The 12,342-nt window shown below is 38.1% G+C and overlaps 1 protein-coding gene across 1 annotated transcript in view; it reads right to left on the bottom strand.

The window, feature by feature from the left end:
- Window positions 1-8,107: 8,107 nt before the first annotated feature.
- The window catches only part of SPAM1 (sperm adhesion molecule 1 (PH-20 hyaluronidase, zona pellucida binding)), a 4,759-nt gene continuing 524 nt past the window's right edge, over window positions 8,108-12,342 (bottom strand). The window contains exons 1-3 of the mRNA XM_010003387.1: window positions 11,895-12,342; window positions 10,569-10,658; window positions 8,108-8,767 (exon numbers count right to left, since the gene is read on the bottom strand). The exon at window positions 11,895-12,342 is cut by the window's right edge and continues 524 nt beyond it. Coding sequence (XP_010001689.1) covers window positions 8,108-8,767; window positions 10,569-10,658; window positions 11,895-12,342 — 1,198 coding nt within the window. The remainder of the gene's footprint in view (window positions 8,768-10,568; window positions 10,659-11,894) is intronic.

Below are 12,342 nucleotides of genomic sequence, written 5' to 3'. Positions count from 1 at the left end.
GCTGGCACCGCGGGGCACTGTGCGGGGAACTGCTGGTCCCTGCTGGGAGCGGGGCCGGGCGGCCTGGCGCCGTGGTCTCTGCGTCCAGCACCCAGCAAGCAGGTAGGGATGGCCAAGGGCTGCATTTGCGGTGCTGGTTTGGGAGAGTGGGTGGACTAGGTTTCCTTGACGAGATCGATTTTGTAGGTCCTCCACCTCTAGTGATGCCGGTTCTCATGCCCTTAGAACCCTCACTCATCCCATGAAGCTTCCATCGTGTAGGTGTAGGGACAGGCCTTCAGATCCAGGGCTTACCATGGCTTTATTTGGTTCTCTGACAGGTCTGGAGGGTCTCCGTTAGCTTCCTTGCCTCGCCAATGAGGTGCTTGTGATGGTGGTTTTTTGTAGTGGACAGTGACAGGACAGGCCACTTCCCGAGGAACCTTCTGCCAGCGCTCGATGCGCGACACGCAGTGTACGCTCTTGCCACGCAGCGTGAGAGAGGGGCTTGTTTTCCCCATAAATAGCTCACACTTCGCTCGTATCCACCTGCCAGTCTCCGAAATTGAAATTATATGTGATGCTCTGTTACAATGCTAATGGTGTTGATTGATGAATGACTTGTACACAGCGAATTCATAAAAATATTTTGAAATTTGGTTTTCTGTGCTCTATTTAGAGAGCACTTAGAGAGTGCAATTTCTGACAAACCTCATTGGTTACATCAGTCAGACCGCAAAAACTGGAAGCTCTTGTGACTTTGCTGTCAAGAGCAGCTGATTCCGGGTTAGCTTTAAAAGTAAAAAACATTATGCTTTTTCATGCCCTGGTTGTAGATACAGTTAAAATTACTCACACTAATTATTTTATTATTTTCTTTTACAGCTACTTAATTTACCTTTGTAAATTTAATTGGGCATTTCCAGAAGGAAAAAGGACATAGGAGCTGGTCATGGCATCCACTGGTAAAGTTAGGGAATTCTTTTTCATTGTTTCCCTTAATAAAAATTCTGGCAGAAAGTATGCAGGTTTTAAGTCATGAGTCCCAAACAAAGAAAAAGAGCCTTTTTTTTTTTTTTTTTTTTTTTTTTGTTTCCCCTCAGTAGCATAAAATATGGCTTCTTGATACAGGTACTCCCTTTGTCCCAGCTTTGGTAGTTTGTGTTAGAGTCAGAATTTTGGATGCTACTCTTAACATTGACGCATTTTGAGAGGAATATGATCAGGTCCTGCATAAAGGGTAACTGTAGCAGACCTCTGCTGTTTCACTTTCCACTTGTTAGCAGCTGGGTGGCTGTTCAGTACATATATACATCCTTGCCTCAGACAGGCACAGATTTACTGGCTGATTAACATTTACTGTAATCATAACTGGGAGGATCACTGGAGACATGGATGAAAAAGCTGACATTGAGAAAATGGGTTATTCTGTTGGGCGGATGAAAGGATCTCAGGAAATAATTAACAGCCAAAACATTATTATTTTATTTTTCTGCTGTGTATCTTGTTGTTTTTAAAACCTTGCTTTAGCCAAAGCAATTATGAAATTTTGAGTGAATAGTTGAGATGTTTCTGGCTGCCTCAAAACTGAAAAATACAATAATTTCTACCATCTCCATAGATCACCCAGCTGGTGATGTGTGTAAGAAAGACACTCCATTTTTGATAGTGGTTTCTGTGAATGAAGAGGTTCCAACTACTGCAGAGAGGAAAACTGATCTAAAAGAGCAGTCTATTTTTGCAATAATTTTTCCAGAAGTTTTTAAATTCTGCAATAGTACTTAAGGCTCATAGGGATGGGAGCTTAAAGAAACAACATATTGCAGGTACAGCAACATATTCTGAAAAAAATACCTTTCAGTCATATCCTTACAAAAGGCCAGCAGAGGATGGGCAGGTAAATTCTAAAACATTAGTTCAGCTGTACAGACTGAAGTCCTGCGGTCTCAAGGGCATCAAAATGTGATAAATGAAAAAGTCTTGGAGGGTTTGTCCAAGTTCAAAGAGCTCTTATGCTGGTTTAAAATTTATCTTTTGGGGAACTGTATGACTATGGAAGGCAAGTCTTTATTTTGCAGACTGTTTGGTAATATAGTATCTTATTGTTACCATGCTACAATTAGCAGCTCAGAGGGCATTTGTTCTTGCAGCAAAAAGCCTGAGCTGGGACACAGAACGCCACAATTCATTATCCTGTGTGACAAGCAGCTTCATCTTTCTGGGAAACATTTACCCACTGATAAAATATTTCGCTTTTCTGTCTTGTCTATTGAGATTTACACACTTCAGGATCACTTTAGCAGTGTTATGGGCCCATGTAGCACCTAGCATATTGAGTCTTTCAAGTGCTGTCTCTGAAGTGATAGTAAAGCAGCTTACTCCATTGCATAGACTTATTTGTGCTATAAAAGTTTGTAACAATGGATCTTGCATTTCAGGTGACAGCAATTGTAATGCTATAAATACATAGTCAGCAAAGCTTGATGTAAAACAACATTGTCAATCCAGGTATTTCCATATTTGGGTAGAGACAATATGTTTGGGACCCACATCTTTAGTGTGGAGTACTACCAAAGAGATCAGATCACATTATCTGTAGTTTAAGCATGTATTTTAGTGACAGCTGAAGATCTTAATGAGAAGAAGCCTTGGGCTGAATGAAATCTCCAGGGAGGAGAGCATGAGAAGAGATGATGTCTCACTCGGTTATTTTCAAGTTTGTCCTAATATACCAGATGTTTGGGAAGACAACCCTGTAGATTAAGTTGAGTATCTTTCCTGTTAATGAGGCACTGTGTTAGGGAGAGACTAGTCTTCTGTTTGTAGGCGAGAGTCAAGGAGCTGCTTTGCTAAAGAGAACAGGAGGACTGTGTTGAACTTCTCAGTTAAAGTGTAATGTACCTGCTAGTGTGTGCATCATCCATGTCCTCTGCTGGCTGGAGCCTTAGATACTCCTTAGTATATATCTTCTTTTTTCTCATACTCCAGTGAGGGAAGGAGCAGAAAAGGGTTTCTGTAAGGATTGTTACACTGACAGAGTGGAACAGATTAAGTTTTATAACTCAAAGCCTCTGCATTTTGCATACCTAAGTTTGGTATATGCAGCATGAAAACTGAAACAGAGCATAGGACTTATAGCCAGCAGTGAGGTACTTCATGCTTTTTTTGTGACATTAGCAATATCATCATTATGGGACTGCAGGGTGCCCTTAGCGTCCCTTTAAAAGGGTGGTTGTTGGGTCCCTGCCTGAGGAAATCATCGCTTGACACTGGCAAACCATCATCTTGTTGCAACCTGCTGGTAGTCTGAGGGAGCAGTGTGCTCCAGAAGGAGACTGCCAACATATGGTACATTTCTTCTGCACAGTCTTGGAGTTCTGTTGAATAAATATGTTTTCTGAGATGAAAACAAAGGCAGAGAAGGGTGACTGCATGCTTTCTGATGTCTGCATAAATATGCAGCTGAACACCATGCTCTGGAATTGTATGCATAGAAACAAATCTTGGCTGAATATATAAAGTAGTGATTCACATTCATTTTCACACTGTCTTTTTGTGTCTGATTACTAATCAATAAATACCTTATCAGTTATAAACTGAGGGATTTACAAGCATACACTGAAAAATGTCATCTAATTACTACTGGCCAAGGAGAGCTATGATCAATATGCCATGATGCTGGTAAGTCACTAGTGAATATAATGAAATCCAAAGTTATTCCCTTAAGGATGCTCATATTGATATGTGCCCTTTTCCTCCTTGCCCTTCACTTTTTCATAACAACAAATGCAGGAGTTTTCAGTCCCAAGTACTGCTGACAGTGAAGAGAAAAGTAGCTGTGAAAAGTTCAGAACACCTGTAATGATGGAACTGTTCTCTAAAGACCCAGATCCTTGACTGGTATACACAAAAGCTTAGGATTGATTTCAAATACTGTATATTTACATTACTATCATAATTAAGAAAAATACCATGGTGCTAGGTTAAATTTCAGTGGAGTCTTTCCAGAAGAATAGAAACATTTGGGATAGCCACACGCTGGGAAACATTCAGTAGTGTTAAAGGATGAAGTTAAGGGATGAAGTTTGACCAATATGCTCTTTGAATCTGTTTCCAGGCACCTACACAATTGTTTTCAATAGGACAGGGTGAAAAAAATGCCAAAAAGGAACAACAGAAAAGAAACTTCTTTAAGAAAGATGAAGTTATTGTTTCGCAAAGCAGTATTTATTTGTTTATTTTTAACACAAAGCAATAAGCATTGCTTTGTATCAGTGTTATTGTTCGGAAAGAAACTCATGACCCTGTCTTGAAATCTCAGACCCTAATTTTGTAGGCTGTTTGCTTAGCCATAATCAATATCTGCCAGTGCAAAAGGACCTGGACAAGCACACTCTGAAAACCTTTCAAGTAAGTTTTAAGTGTGTATGCTTGAAGGATGGAATTCAGTTGTCTTCTTAAAAAAGCCATCAATGCTTCATGATGGAATATGTTTTTAAAGTATGTAACTGTCTTTGTTGTCTTGTTGTTTGTATTGAAAAGTGATGGATAAGCACATGTACAAATCTAATCTGTGTCTGGGAGTTGTTTAGTGCATATTGCACCAGTCTGAAATCTTCCACATCATTATTTGCTGATATATAAACAACAGAGTTTCCCAGTGAGTTGCAAGGGATTAAAGCAATTTTTTGCTGGACTCCTTGGGATGCTAGTCACATCCTAGGCTGCCTACAATGTGATCTCATTGACCTGTCTCTCAAAATCTCTCTCCATGTTGCTGTTTTTAATACAAAGAAGCAAGAAACTGTAAGGCTGGAACTAGACCATGATTTCAGTTCTTTTCAGATTCTCTGAGTGCCAACAGCCATCTCACTTAGAAGTGCCAATGTCTTTGAATGTCCCAGGATAAGCAACACAATAAACCAGATCCAGATTCTTCAGACAGTGAAGTAGAATTTCAGTTGAAATGTTAGTAAAATTTCTAGACATTGAAGAAGGGCACTGGAGGTAGTGCTTTCAAATTACTGTCACTTAGACCACTTCATCAAACCCATTTTAGCATTTCTAGCCCCTTAGTATCGTCAGCCTGAATTCTGCCTAAAAGGGAGAAGTACAAAATAATGAAAGGCAATCAAAGTGAAATGAACATTCCTCTAGTATTTAATCTTCTGAAAAATACAGAAACATAAGAAATTGAAACTATAAGGCTACAGAGACAGCTAATGATTACAGGAAATGAAGTGAATGGAAAGTGGAATGTTTTACATTTTTTTGGGTCTGCTTTAGGAGAGTACAAGTTTGGCTTTGAACATGAGATACTCATCAGCAATGCAAGGCATGGCATCCGTTTTCCATCTTTTCTCCTTCCTTACTGACTGACTCCATAGTGACTCTTCAGCAAAGAATATGGGCAAGACAAACATAATACAGAGCAAAATAATATATTTGGAAAATACTGTAATTTCACACAGCATGTAGCCAGCCTGAATCTCACCATGACAATGTAGGATTTAAAGCATGAATTGCAGACACATGTAGGTAACATAAATATCCTAAATTATATTTATGGGTGGACTTTAGGAAGGCTCAATTCTGTGGACAGTGTATTGCAATAGTCTGCTTTCCTATCACCTTCCTTTTACTCTTCTGTCCTGGCTGGTCTCCAGAATAATAAGAGATGGGATCAGAGGATAGGTCTAATCTAACATATCAGTTATTGTGTTCCTTTATCTTTACAGTGGGCCTCAGGGAAGGGTTGGCTGTATTAAATACCAGGTAGATAAAAACTCTTGAATGGGTAGAGACTGGTCTGTCCACATTCCCCACTGCTCCACTCTTTCACTGCAGTTTGCTTCCTCTGCATTCTCTGGGAGGTCCTGCTCTGTTGAAGCTTTTCTGTGATTTTAGTTTCTCATCCCTCCTCTTCTGGTGATTTCACAGTTCCCTTATCACAGATGCTCTGCTTGCTGTTGCTTGGCTGATAGTCAAAAATATTTACAGCAAGCAAAGGTGAACCTGCAAACTCTTATGACAAAGTGCTGCAGATCTGGCATCCCTTAGAGTACTAGATACAAACAAGCTTAACCTTTGCCAATTTGTGGTTAAACAAAGCAATGCAGTGTTTGAACTAGAATGTTGTCTCAGCATAAAACTTTAACAATGTTAAATCGTTGTGCTGAAAAAAAACCCACAACCAACAAAAAGCCAAAAAACTCTAAATGTAATTAATACAAATACACTAAGACATTACCATTGTTTCCAGAGTTCAGAAACTCTTTGATGGTTCTTACAAGTCCAGTGTGAAAGGGAGGGACTTCACATACAGGAATTATGCAGAAGATATACCATGGTTTTTATTTACCCAAAATCAATAACCAAGACTGCAGTGAAGAAACTGTTTTTACAGATGTGATCAAAAACAGCTGGCTTCTTTAGTGGTGGACAGTCCACTACATATATATTTTTTATTCTTTATTCTACTTGGAATATTGATGGCAGAAATAGCTTTGACTTGTGGACTGAACACCATAACTATGATGGGAAAATTGTCACTTCCTCTTGATAACTTGTTGTCCAAAAGCCATAAAACATTATTTTTCCATGTTAAATGTAAAGCCTTTACTATTTTTCTGCATGTCTGTTACGACTGACAACCAGTAAATTCAAAGGCAATGGATATATGTGTGTTCTGATAAATCTGGACTTTAACTTTTCATAAATAAAGGGCTACTGTATTGAAATCCTAGGTATTGCCATTAGTGAGGCAAGTTGCATCTGTGGGGGGAGGTGGTGATTTATTTATGCAGATCATGCCTAGCTTTAAGGAGACCTTTTTAATCTATCCATGCCAGCAGCTACTCTTCACCCCTAAGTCCAGCTGTCTATTAAGCATCTGACATAATAATCTGGAAAGGATATTTTAACAAATGAACTACAGTTAAATGCTTCTAAGTGCTTAAAATGACTATACATAAGTAATAACTGGAATTGATAGGAAACTGGGAGTGGTTCTCTTCTGAGGTACCTCTGCTTCTTTAACATTGCTTTTAGGAATGAATAATACTAAGTCTGTGTTCCATCAGCTGGATGAAAAATGTCATCTTAAGACTGGGGATCACAGGCACTGGAAGTGAAGAAAGGGAGCTCCAGGTTCCCAGCACCACTATGTCTTGCAGCCTCCACTGCTGAGTCTTCCTGTGCAGCAAACTGGTTTCTACCAAAGAGACTGCTCAGGAAGTAGAGAAGGTCCCACACTCACAGCCTTTTGTCCAAATTATGTTGAACAGCCCTATCCAGTTGCTAGGGCTGGTTGGCTGGCGAAACAAGAACTGATGACTAGTGCTAGTGGGGAGTGCAGAGGCCGATTAGTTGGGAGTTTTGGCCAGACAAAACAACTGAAAGCCAAACAGGGGACATCTGAAATAAGGGGAAAGGCTTGAAAGAAGAAAGAAAGCAGAATAAACTGCTACTGCTCAAATTTTAAATTAGGAAGCTGTAACATTTGAAGTCAACATTTACATTAAAGGTAGAACCCCTTGAAAAGGTAGGAGTATAATTAATTCCAAAAAAAATCACAAGTGTTCCTGTAGGTACTGTGAAAAGCAGAGAAGCATTCCATTAATCAGATAAATTTTATGCTGCAAAGTCCCACAGGTCTAAAGTTAAACCAAACGTTTTTAAGAGATAATTTTTCATATGGAATGAAATTAATTCCTGCATAGATCATCAAACCTGTTGGCTGCTGAAACTCCTTTACATCCCAGTTGAGATGTATTTAACTTGAAGTATACAAAACCAGATTATCAGCTTTTTTCTTTTTCTTTTTTTTTTCCAAATATAACTATTAAAAATGTAAATGGTAAAAAAATATTCCTTATTTTGGATTATCCTTTCATATGATAAAATCAACATATATATACCAGTGTATCTTTGGCACAAGTTAGTAGTTTATAGAACTAAACTGAAGAAATAACATTCAAGCTGAAATGTCACAGAAAAAGTTACCTGATACAGATAAGACAGAGTTGCTGCTGTTTATGCCTTTCAAGAATGATTTTTCTGATTAAATAAAACCTTTAAAACGTCAAACACAGCTAAGGGAAAGAATATTCTCACTCTGATGGGTTATTTACATTAAGGTTCTAAAAATTATAACTAAACAACACAGATTAATCATCCTTATTTTACAGGATGAAGAACTGCTGAAAGTACGAGTATGATTTGCTTCTAAATCATATCCTGTAGCAGCTGTGTGAGTGTTATATTCTGCAATTGTTATATCGAGGATATTATTTCTGAAGGTAGACTGAAAATCTTCTATTTCAGGATGTGTAGATAATGTCGCCTTACTCTGAGAGGTAAGTGAAAATACAGTTCTGTTAGACAGGATCTTTTCTTCAGAGGCATCTATATTAGAAAGTGAATTTGAGGATATGTGAATGCAAATATCTTTTGAAATGCAAACATGGAGGTAATCGATGTAATTTATATCAACTCTAGGTTCACAACTGTGCCCTGCATAACAGTGACAATCAAATTTTTCTATGAACATTTGCAGATCCTGAAATGCTGGTTGCCCTTGCAGAGTGTATTTTCCATCCTTTGTCATTTGAATGACAATATTCTCAGGGTTCAAGTGAAGATAGTCACTGGAGTTCCATTTTTTACGTACACAAGCACCAGAGTCTTGGCATAAGACTTGGCTACAGATTCTAGCTGCCATCGTGACATTGATGAGGTACGGGGTCAAAGTCCTCTTCAGGTAGTTGTCCAGAGTCCTACAGGTGTTCTGTGAAAAAAGCAACATGTCTGCAGTATTTAGTATGGAAAGCATTAAAATGCTGTCTTTCTACTAATAGTTCTGTAGCGGATATCTATGAATTTTGCTCCTGCAGTTTGGATAACAGTTACAACTGGTTGTTGGAGGCATGTTTATCTGAGCAGTTGCTATATAGCTTAGGGATCACACCAGATTTATGTGGGGTGGTTGTTGGAGATGTTATGAAAAGTACTTATGTCAGAAAGTAGAAGACTGAGCTTGATTTTAACTGGATGTTTTATGTAGCATTTTGAATCAGATGCATTTAAAGTTCCTTTTTACGTGTCCTGAATAGCTTGAAGGGATCTTGAAAAAAAATCTCACTTCTTCAGCCTGAGAAAATATGTTTTTGATCAAATATCTCTGTAAGACTTCAGTTTTCCCCTTACCTGAATAGCTAGGTTGCAGGAGTAGGAAGTTTTGACAACATTTTTTAATGGAAAGCATTTTGGGAGGATGATCAAACTGAAAGTATGCTAAGAGAATTGATCATTCTAATTGATCATGAAGTTGGCATATTCTGTGTGTGCTTGGCACAGTTTAATAACCAGAAGTTTTGCAAACTCTTTGTTTCTGATGCTATGTTTCCTCAGCATTTGCCTAATATCAGAAGTGGAAAGAGATAGTATTTTCACCTACGGAGATCACTGCAGTGAATCTGAGGTATGAGTAGATTTTTGGGGTGGTCTATTTTAGGGATATATAAAAAAACTCTGCCTGAAAATACTGATTGACGCAATTCTTGCAGGAGTGAGGCTCATGGTAATATTTCATTGCAGAAAGGCAATGAAAAGACTGATAACTGTAAAAAAAAAAAAAGTGCCATTAGTTCACTAACAGATAGTCTGGCTGGACTGTGAAAAATTGTATTTTTTTATACAAATCTCAAAATTCAAGCCATGAAAGTTGTTGCTCCTTTGTGTTCTGTTTTTTGGGTAATGAGCAAAAAAGCTTCAGATGCAACTGGTATGCTTTCTCAAAGGCAGGCACAGAAAAAAAAAAAAAGAAAAAAGAGTCAAACTGGGATGCTTTTGGGAATTTCATACTTCCAGAGCTGCAGAGGTTTATTTGGCTATGCTTTCTGTGACAGGAGGCCCAGCAGTGCTGAAGAGTTTCATATCTTTGCTGAAAGAAGACTTCAGAAGAGTTTTCCCAAACAGTAGTTTATTGTATCTATCTTGCCTGGGTATAATGAACTAGTTCAAAAGATTTATTTGAATATCTTTATAAAAAATTTTCTCAAACTATGTATTGGACTTTTCTAAAAAAAATACATTTTTTCCTCTTATGACTCAGATCAATTACATTAATCAAGGTACCACTTACAACACAGAGAAGAGGCCAGAGCTGACTCCTCATGCTTCAAATATTATTGCTAAGTGTACCACTTTAAGAAGCAGAAGTGTCTTAAAAATTGTTCTGGGCAAGCACAATAAATTGTTTTCTGTACCTTGTGACTGGAATGTAATGAAGATACAGGAATTATCTCCTCCAATTAAGTAAACAAATGCTAACTTGCCTACAATTATCATGGAAGCTTGTCCAGTTACTCAGAGCCAACTCTGGTATTTTAAAAGACTGAATTCTTATTCTGTGTAATCAGTGACAATATTCATAAGCCTCAAATGTGCTTGTTTTTTAACTAGAGAAGACTACTGACAATATTGAATCATAATGTTTAAAGTAAATTATAAGATGTAAGTAATCATAATGCTTTATATCCTTTCCACTTTATTGCTCTTTAAAAATGTTATGTAATTAATCTGCATACCTTATTTTGTGTTAAATTCATATCACCCCAGATCACAATTCCAGAAGCACCCAGTGCAGCAGATTCTCCAATGGTGTTTACCAGATCATCCTGAAAGGAACCATGCAAAGAATCATGCTAAAGTAAGAAAGTTACAACATAAGAGCAAAAAGTATAATGCATATAGTAAATTACATATCCAAAATAACTACTTTGAAGACAGCAAGCAATTACACATGGTGCAGACATTCTGCTCTCGATTACACTATTTTATTCTGGGACTGAGTTGCACAGGTGATGCCAGAAAACGCTGCCAACTATATCCAATTTATATATCTCATCTTGTTAGAAAAACAAGGCTGTAAAACTGAGCCAATGGTTAGCCATATGATATACATTTCTCCAACCATTTTAAATTTCATTTTGCTGCTTTGCCTCCTGGCAATGAGTTGGTAATAGCTGGTTTCTGTAATGCTGCCTGAAGCAGAGGCTGGAAAGCAGGTTTTGTTTGGTTGGTTTTTTAATTATAATTTCAGTTACCAGAAAGTGTTACAGTAGAAAAGTAGCAAGTGAAGGAGCTTTCATCAACAGGAATCCCTTTTTCTCTTGAGAATGGCTCTGGCCTTTTACAGAGGTTGGTTTGGAAAATTTATTTCTGTCAGTTCTCCTTTTAGGGTCAGCTAATAGCCCAGCCCTAAAAAAATCTTAAAGCCCATCTGGGATGGGAAGGGACTGTGGGAAGAAAAAGAACAAGTTAAAACCAACTTGCTGCAGGGCACAACACATGAAAACTAAAAATCTAAAGGTTACAGGATTTAAATGATGAAGTAAGAGCCCAGCAGGGACCCTGGCAGCACCCCTGGCTCCTTGAAGGTATCCACAGAGCTGGTGATGCTTTGTCCAGGATGTCAGAGGACACCAGCTACAATGCTGGACCACAGCCTCTTAACTCCCTATTCCTCATGGCCTGGATGACTAGGAAAAGATTCCCCTGATTAGTGGCATCTCTGCTAGGGTGCATCAGTTGTACTAAGTCTCTTTGGAAGAAGTGACTCAAATTTCTTCCCTCTGATTCAATATACCAAATATGCTTTTGCATATTATGTTTTGCAGTATTATGCTAAATGTGAGAGCTACTCAGAGAATAAAACACTATTTGATAAACATAATGAGAAAGGTTTGAAAATAGACCTCTTAATGTTCTGTTTGATCAAATTTATTTGACAGAATAATTTTTATGCAAAATCTACACGCTTTTTTTCATATTTAGCATATTTTCTAAATAAGTGTCACCTGGTAACTTCTTTCCTCTTAAATTTGAAATATTTAAGATCTAGCTCCACTCACCTGAGAGAGGTATTCCTCATGGACATCTGTGAATACTGGACGTGTATATACAAAAACTGGGAGGGGATGAGTAGAATTAGAGACATGTGAAATTCTAATGGCTTCTTGAACTCTGTTGCGAACAAAGAATCGGGCATTTCTGGAAGATCTTAAGGCTGTCTCTAGATAGACAGATGGATAAAGTGCTGTGCTTTCCTCCCACAACCAGTTAAGCTCATTATTTCTTTCTATTTCAATATCTAAACAGGTTCCTGTATAATTCTGTGGGTCTTGTTTGTAATCATAGTTATAACAGTCTGGATAAAGGTAATATCCCCACAGACGATTTGGCCTCATTTCTACACCCAGCTTTAAAGTTTCCAACATAACTAATTTTGCTGCAGCTTCAAATTCCATTTTAGCTATAGTCCTGGCCTCGGCTTCTGATAGACTGAGGTCTCTCTGCTGA

This window comes from Chaetura pelagica, unplaced genomic scaffold (genome assembly GCF_000747805.2).
Source record: "Chaetura pelagica isolate M959 unplaced genomic scaffold, ChaPel_1.0 scaffold57, whole genome shotgun sequence".
NCBI classification, from domain to species: domain Eukaryota; kingdom Metazoa; phylum Chordata; class Aves; order Apodiformes; family Apodidae; genus Chaetura; species Chaetura pelagica.
This window is presented reverse-complemented; position numbering and strand designations above follow the sequence as displayed.